Source organism: Gymnogyps californianus, chromosome 1 (genome assembly GCF_018139145.2).
Source record: "Gymnogyps californianus isolate 813 chromosome 1, ASM1813914v2, whole genome shotgun sequence".
Taxonomy (NCBI): Eukaryota; Metazoa; Chordata; class Aves; order Accipitriformes; family Cathartidae; genus Gymnogyps; species Gymnogyps californianus.
The window spans coordinates 132,532,497-132,540,797 of NC_059471.1; the positions used below are offsets into that span (position 1 = coordinate 132,532,497).

At 55.8% G+C, this 8,301-nt stretch overlaps 1 protein-coding gene across 2 annotated transcripts; it reads left to right on the plus strand.

Annotated features, from left to right (window-relative positions):
• Positions 1-1,334: 1,334 nt before the first annotated feature.
• ENO2 (enolase 2) lies at positions 1,335-7,860 on the plus strand. 2 transcript variants are annotated; one of them, XM_050901852.1, is made up of 11 exons: positions 1,335-1,419; positions 2,345-2,440; positions 2,724-2,782; positions 3,816-3,885; positions 4,058-4,191; positions 4,870-5,092; positions 5,551-5,748; positions 5,877-6,078; positions 6,288-6,396; positions 6,534-6,592; positions 6,936-7,860. In XM_050901852.1, exons 1-11 carry the CDS (start codon positions 1,335-1,337, stop codon positions 7,003-7,005), a joined length of 1,305 nt encoding a protein of 434 aa, XP_050757809.1. In that variant the 3' UTR covers positions 7,006-7,860. The 2 variants fall into 2 exon arrangements, with proteins under 2 accessions (XP_050757809.1, XP_050757816.1); XM_050901859.1 differs by lacking the exons at positions 2,724-2,782; positions 3,816-3,885.
• Positions 7,861-8,301: the final 441 nt, after the last annotated feature.

The following is an 8,301-nucleotide window of genomic DNA, read 5'->3' on the forward strand; positions in this document are numbered from 1 at the left end:
ATGCTCACACGCACCTTGGCGTTGTTCTGGCTGGGGCCCCATAGTTACCCGGGCCTGGCCTCTGCACCAAATTCTGCGTGGGTCCGGCCCTGCTCAGGGTTGAGTGAATCATCTGTGGGAGCTGGGGGAGGAAAACCTGGCGGGGCTGGGGGTGTGGGGTGACATGCACCTTGCTGCTGCTCCCTCTCTGGGGGGATGCAGCTCCCCGGCATTGCACAGCCCCACAGCCGGGGGAATAAGAAGGTGGGATGGGGGGGAACGAGTTGTTTTGGACCCCCTAGGGAGCAAACTTCAGCAAGAGAAGCTCTTTCAAACAGCCATCCTCACCCACCAGCCTGTTTTCCACTTCACGTTTAACCAGGCACCCCAAAATGCCAGGTTTCCTCACCCTCCTCATCCGACAGAGATGCCTGCCGGTCTCATCCGCTTCCCCGCCTCAGGAGCGGAGTGAAGGGTCAGGAGCTGGGCCCAGCCCCTGTATTCGGGCAGGGCCAGGTCCCCCCTCCCTTCAGAGCCCTTTCTCCCACATCTGAGGCACCACAGCCTTCAGCAAGATGGCTCCTCGGGCTGCTGGCCTCCTCCGCACTCCCGTCGCCTCAGCACAGCCTGACCCAGCGGCTCATGGGGGTGACAGGAAGGCTGAGCCAGGCACTGAGCCAGGGGCAGCTCCCCCCGCCGTGGGCCGGAGAGGGGCTGAGGATCCCCGCAGGCCCGCCGCCCCCCCTGCCCTGCCCGTCTCTGCCCCAGGCAGCCGCCGCTCAGCTGGCTCCCTGCCCGCTGCGTATGGACACAGCGGTCGCTCACTGCCTGGTCCTGGCAGGGACCGTCCTCTCCCCCGGCAAGGGGAAGGCAGACACTGGGAGCTGGCGCCCCGTCCTTGGTGCCGGGGCCTGGGGCACCTCCCGGCTGTGCCAGCTGATCCCTCCCTCTCTGCTGCCCGTGGATGCTGTGGCACCCTCCCTGGCTCTGCCACCCGGACTCGTATCCGGAGCCATGAGAAGGGGCAGCGCTCAGCCGTGGCGCAGGGAGAGAGGGAGAGAGAGCTCACAGTTTATTATCTGCAGCAAAGGGACAGAATAAATTCAAACAGATTACCAGTTCCTGGACAAAATGTAGGTAGATTTCCACAATCTGGGTTTTAATAGCTATTTCTAAATTTCCTTGAGCCAGTAGTTTTAGCTCTAGCCCCTAAGGTCGCTATTCCTTGAGCTCCCTTCTCTCTGTCAGTGTCTTGTCTAGACATTAGATGGGTGAGCACCACATCCTGGGGCCTCTCAGAACTGAACGTGTCCTGGTCCTGTCCTCTCCTCTCCTCTCCTCTTCACAGACTCACCATGGCAGTCGAGAGGATCCACGCCCGCGAGATCCTGGACTCTCGTGGGAACCCCACTGTTGAAGTGGACCTGTACACGCACAAAGGTACGTGGACGAGGACGAGATGGAGGGGAAGTCCTGCTCACCCCAGTGGAGCTGGCGTTGCATGGCAGCCTGGCACGCTCTGCCGAGAGCACGGAGGGTCTTCTCCAGTGAACTGGCTGGCAGACAGCAAGCCAGGGGAAGAGGCAGAGACCAAAACTCTGCTTGTGGCTCTGCTTGTGTGTGTGTGTTCAGCAACTCCGCACACGTGCCAGGCAAATCACGACAAGACAGCTGGCTGCCATGTATCTGACTTGAGCGGTGTGCCTGCTAGTAGCAAGGACGGAAAATTTAGTTAACATAAATATATTTACCTTCTTGTCCTGTCCCCGCGATGCCCTCCTGCAGCTGTGCTTTTACTCCTGGGACACAGTACAAGTTTGGAAGCTCCTCCATGGCCATGCTCATGAGGCAGGGGAAGGTTTGTCCCCAAGATCTCTGTGCAGGCATGTACGTGCACATGTGTCTCAACTGGAAGAGCTGCATCTGTGCTGGGCCCAAAGCTAGGTGGGCTGAGGGGTGAGGAGCAGTGAGGGGACAAAGCAGGCATCCGACCAGTCTCTTCCTTCTTCACCAAGGCAGAAACCCAGCCCCAGTCAGAGGGGGAGGAAGCCGCTGGCAGCTGGGGGTCGGGCTGCCTCTGAACCAGGAGGAGGGCTGAGGAGCCAGATTACCACCCGTCATCTGTAGTTCTGGGAATGGTGTGGACCTCTGGGTGCCTGAGATCCAAGTTTCCCAATCTGGAAGCCCTGGGTGCATTTATTTCTGCCACCATGGTGCTCCACCTCTGAGTGGAAATGGAGGCAACCATTTGCACAAGTGGTTACCACATCCTTTCCCTCAAAAGCGGGACAGAAGCAGGTGCACAAGGGCTTTCCCTCCTTTTCACCCTCTGCTCATCTCACACCCGTGTTTTGCTGTTTCCCAGGCATGTTTCGAGCAGCGGTCCCCAGCGGTGCATCCACTGGTATCTACGAAGCGCTGGAGCTGCGAGACAATGACAAGTCACGTTTCCTTGGAAAAGGTGGGGAGATGCCTGCTCTGCACCCCGTCCCCGGGGCTGCCTGTGCGTGGGGCTCCTCCAGAGGGTACTGCTCATCCACTGGCGCGATGTGGATGTGTCCCACTGCCCTCAGGGAGACGACAGAGGCACAGACCTAGTGTAAAGTGAAAGATCAGGCCTCGATCTTCCCTCGCTGTCTCCCTCTCTCAGTCTCTCTATCGGTCCTCTCCGTCCCTCTTTCCACTCTCCTCTTTGCCTCACCCTCTCTCTCTCTCTCTTTTTCTCTGTTTCTTCCCTTCTTTAGGGGTCCTGCAGGCCGTGGATCATATCAACAGCACTGTCGCCCCAGCTCTCGTGGGCTCTGTAAGGATTTCTCTTTGTTCTCCCTTGTCCAACGCTTACTCTGGTCCGTCTCTGTCCCCTGATCTCTGTTTCTGCCTCTCTTCATCTCACTGGGTTAACAGACATAGTGATGCTCTCTGTGAACCTGGGCACACCCCTCCTGTCCTCCATGCCTGTATGTGTCCACAGCGATCTTTTCTCTGGCCGGAAAGGATTTAACGCTACCTGGTCCACCGCAGCATCTGTACCACCTAGCTAGTCCCCTCAATGCTCCCTGTAGAGCTCTCTCCCTCTTTCAGATGTGCTCCTCCTCAAGCACTGAACTTTATCCACGTGTTTGTGGCCTCACGCCTGTTTGTCCCAGCCAGCACTCGTGGTGTGATAAGCAATGACTGTACCCATGCAAGGTCTGGCAGCCCCCCCAGCACAGCCTTGCGGAGTGGTGGTGTCACATCTGCAACCTGTTTACACCTGAAGACCTGGAGCCTGCTCTGAGGAAAGCTGAGCTGAAGCCACACATGACACCCCGTGCAGCCTGTGGGGGGGTCTGGCTGAGAGCCTAGCTCTCTCCACTCCTGAAAAATACCCGGCCTGGTGGAGGGCTGCCTGTGTTGGGCCTAATCCTGCTCTCCACCCCACTCCCGGGGAGGCTCCATCCAGTCTACATTCACTTGCTTGGGGTTGAGCATGTACTGTTTTCTGCCTAGCTTCTGTGCGGCCACAGCACCACAAAGCTCCCTGGAAGCTGCCAAAAGGCTGGGTAAATCCCCAAGGGAGTCCTGTGTCCCCAGCAATGCGTGGCCTTGCCTGGGCTGCAGCTGATCCCCTCTCCAGCGTGGGTACATCTACACTGCACTGCAGCGACATCATCGTGGTTACCTAACTTGACTATATACCAAGGCACTAATTCCCAAAGCTTTGTGTGTATATGTTCCTCCACAAGCTAAAAAGGTCCCTGTACCCCCAGCTTCTCCATCAACGCCTCCTGTCTCGCACACCAGAGCCAACAGCTCTTCTCAGCCTCCCCTTCTCAGGAGCTGTTTCTTTCTTGCAGGGCCTCTCTGTTGTGGATCAAGAGAAGATAGACAATCTGATGCTTGAGATGGACGGCACAGAGAACAAATGTAATTCATTCCTGGTTTTTGGCCTGGGAAGTAAAGAGCATGGGAGGCTGCAGGGCTGGGGCGGGGGGCACTGCCAGAGCTGTGGTGAGCCCAAGGCTGGGCTGGCAAGAGCACCCGCTGGGCCGGAGGCTGCTGCCTGAGAAGCCTAACTCCTCCTTGGTTTTGTCCACAGCCAAGTTTGGTGCCAATGCTATCCTGGGAGTTTCACTGGCCGTGTGCAAGGCGGGAGCTGCAGAGAAGGATGTCCCCCTGTACCGGCACATTGCTGACCTGGCTGGCAACTCCGATCTCATCCTTCCTGTGCCAGTAAGACTCCTCCGTCCTTGATATCCACCTTCAGAAACTCCAAAAGAAACTTCAAAGGGTGTGTTGGGAGGTAGAGAAGGAAGAGATATAGGACTGAAACATCAGCTGAGTGCATTGCACTCATCAAGGAAGCAAACCAAGGCCTGAGATTTGTCAGGTTTCAATTCGGAAAAGAGGAACCTGAGGAGGAGACGGCAGAGGTTGTGCTGGGGGTTGACTGAGGATCTCACTCTTAGCACAAGAACCAGAGGGCATCATGTGAACCCTCTGGGGCACAGTTCAAAACAAGGGCATATGGGTCTTCACACCAGGGGTAACTGCACTGTGAAACTCCTTCACAAAGGGTGTTGTGGATGCTAAAATTTTCTCAGTCAAGGAGAAAGGTCCTGGAAGAGAGATTGACGTAGCATTGCTGATAAACACAGCACAGATAAACACATGTAGCTCAGGAGATCTCTGAGAGGGAAACAGGTGGGAAAGTCCTCTCCAACCATTTGCTTTGAGCCACTATTGGAAGGAAGACCCCGGGCTTACCTGCGGTCTGATGCATTGTAGCTGATGTGCTATGTTACCTTGTGGGATGTGGCATGAATGGGTATGGTGACTCATCTGAGAGCCTCCTCTAGGTGGTGCCAAGACCGGTTCCTTCAGCTGTGATTCTCTTATGGATTCTTCCAGGCTTTCAACGTGATCAATGGAGGTTCCCACGCAGGCAACAAACTGGCCATGCAGGAGTTCATGATCCTGCCTGTGGGAGCTGAAAGCTTCCGCGATGCCATGCGCATCGGGGCTGAAGTCTATCACAACCTGAAGAGCGTCATCAAGGAGAAGTATGGCAAAGATGCTACCAATGTGGGTGATGAGGGAGGCTTTGCCCCCAACATCCTGGAAAATAGTGAAGGTGAGAGCCCTGCAGGGATGGGGTACCCCTGCCTGCAATGCTGTGGCTTCCTATACCCAGCTCACAGCATTCCCCAAAGATTGGTTCAAAATATGATGCCTCAGTGTCATTGACCTCCTGTGTTAGGGAATGGTTTCTAAGCTCCTTCTCGTTGGGGTAGCGTTGATCTGTCACAGCCTCTCCATACAAACCTTTCATGCGTGGGCATACTTTTCCAAGGCCTTCCCCCAACCTGTCTCTGAGCTGTGGGATTGTATTTTAATTCCTCCTTGTCCCTTTGGACATGGCCTCCACAGCTCCTTGGCATGTTTCTGTTGTGCTCTGGGCTCCCTTCTACCTCTCCCATCACACCATCAGACTCTCAGTGGCTCTCAGGACCCTCCCAGGGGAGGTTCCCACTGAAAGGCAGAGCTCTCTGCATGGGCTGACTCTCTTGACTGCAACTTTCCTCCTCCCAGCTCTGGAGCTCCTCAAGGAAGCTATTGACAAGGCGGGCTACACAGACAAGATTGTCATCGGTATGGATGTGGCAGCCTCCGAGTTCTACCGTGATGGCAAATATGACCTGGACTTCAAGTCCCCAGACGACCCAAGCCGCTACATTTCTGCAGATGAGCTGGGCGACCTCTACCAAAGCTTTGTACGTGATTATCCAGGTGAGCTGCTGTGCTTGGCAGTAGGGAATCATGACTGGTGTTGCATGTTTAACAGGCACATCCCCTCTGTGTTTTTGGGGTGGGAAGGGAGGCAGCTTTGCCTCATGTCTCTTCTGTTGTCCCTTCAGTGGTCTCCATTGAGGATCCCTTTGACCAAGATGACTGGGAGGCCTGGTCCAAGTTCACGGCCAATGTGGGGATTCAGATAGTGGGAGATGACCTGACAGTGACAAACCCCAAGCGCATCGAGCGAGCTGTTGAAGAGAAGGCCTGCAACTGCCTCCTGCTCAAAGTCAACCAGATTGGATCTGTCACGGAGGCCATCCAAGCGTAAGTCCAGCCCGCTGACCTTGTTGTCCTGTGAAAGGGTTGGTAATGAACCACAGCAGGGTGTCACGCTATCCATTGGATGAATAGACTTTTGTCTCTACCAGAGTGTAGGATGCTGAGGGTGGGAGGAGAGGGTGCCTAGATGTCACCCTGTGCCCGTGGTGGTTATAGGTGTGGGAGCTACTGACTGCATTTCTTGCTCCTTGCAGCTGCAAGTTGGCTCAGGAGAACGGCTGGGGTGTGATGGTGAGCCACCGATCTGGGGAGACCGAAGACACCTTCATTGCTGATCTGGTTGTAGGACTGTGCACCGGGCAGGTAGGTGAGACCCAGGCCATGCACAGGCCTGGAGGAAAGCGAAGGGGTGTGAAGACAGAATCCCCTGCCCCGCCATGGGAAACTGGTGCAAGTCATAACAGTGTCTTACAGTGTTTGTTTTGGGGAATGCTTTACAGATAAAGACGGGTGCTCCCTGCAGGTCTGAACGCCTGGCTAAATACAACCAGCTCATGAGGTAAGGGGCTCCAGGGACGGGAATGCAGAAGAGAGAACGGGGGAGTGACAAATTGGGGTGGGAGAAGCTGAAAGCCCAAGGGTAGATGGGGCTTGTGGGGGAAACGTTATGAAGACGAGGTGCAGAGATGACAGTAGGATCCCGGGGAGATCTCTGGAGCAGACTCCTTCCCTCCTCCTTGGTGTGAGGGTGCAGCCCCACAGGCACAGCAGCTGGCAGGAGCTGAGCTCCTCCGGCCCATGTCAGCTTCCTGCTGATGCACTGCCTCTCCGGCGCCCTGGTGCCTCCGATGCTCCCTCGCAGCAAGGGCCTGACGTGTGGTCTCTCTCTCTCTCTCCTGCAGGATTGAGGAAGAGCTTGGTGATGAAGCACGCTTTGCTGGACACAACTTTCGCAACCCAAGTGTTCTTTGAACATTGTCCCCAGGGCACAGCCACCCTGCTGCTCTTTCCCACCTCACAGACTCTGAAGCCCCCTTCCCTCCACTGCTCCCTTTTTTGCTCTTTCTCCCCCCTCCGCCACCTGGTTCCCTCTCACCTCAAACCCCCTCGAGTTCAGGTGTCCCCAGCTAGATGTACCCAGGTGAAGGATAAGAGAGGCGCCTACACCCTGTCCCTTGCTTTGGGGTCATAAGCATTTCTGGATCTAGGCATTGTGTGTCTTTTGTTTTTTGTGCAGGGCCGCGTCTGAGCCACTCTGTTCACGTGTTAGACTACAGGAGCATGCTGCCCGGTGTGTTTCCCTTGTACGCCGAAGCATGTGCGGTGAACATATGTGCATCAGCTGGTGTGTTTGGACAAGTGTTGCACCTGTAGCTGTGTTTGGATGAGTGTCGCCAGTGGCTCGCTCTCGTTGTGCATGTGTGTAGGTGTACGTGTACTGGCCTACGGCGTCCTCGTGCCCCAGGCGTGTGTTTGCGCTGAGCCCTGGTGTGACCTGAGTGTCCCCTCCTTCCTCCCCGAGTGCTGTGCTGTGTTGGGCTGTGCTTGCCAGCAGCTTAGCGTTGAAGTGCACTGCTGTCCCTCACTGGGTGTGCGTGCGTGCGTGTGCTGTCAGTCTCCAGGTCAGCACATAGTACTGTGGGGCGATATATTAAAACACATCCGTAAACAAACCCATGCTCTCATTTGCTTCTTGTGACCTTTTTCTCTCTGTTGCCTTCCCTCTTGCACTCCTCCACCCGCTCCTCCGCCCATAATGTCTGCTTCACCTTCTGGACAGCCCATGCTCAGCTGAGCAACAGACAAACTACAGATCCCTAAACTCAATTAAAATCTATTTCACACCTGAGTTGCCTGGCTTGGCCTGATGTTTCTCTCTACACGCCAGCGTTTGGGAAATGGGGACATTTTGCCATCAAAGCAGGAGAGGCTCACGCAGAAAGGTAACCAAAACAAGCAGAGGGGACTGGCAAGAGAAAGAAAAGGCCCAGGTTACCCCCACCTCCTTTCACAGCCTTGTCCCACAGCCAGACTGCTCTGTCAGCCACCCAGCTGAGGAACGCCGAGGGGAAGGCAGGTGGGAGGGTGGGAATTGCCCCCGCCCTCTCCACCAAACCACGTCGCATGAAGATCTGCTGTGCAGGGGTTTTAATCGTGCCCTCCACTGATGTAAAGACCTCAGGGTGGGCCACAGGCCAGCTGCCCACTGGACTCAAGTGATGGTACACTGGAACTGCAAGTCTTTGGAAGAGAAAAAGCTGATCCTCC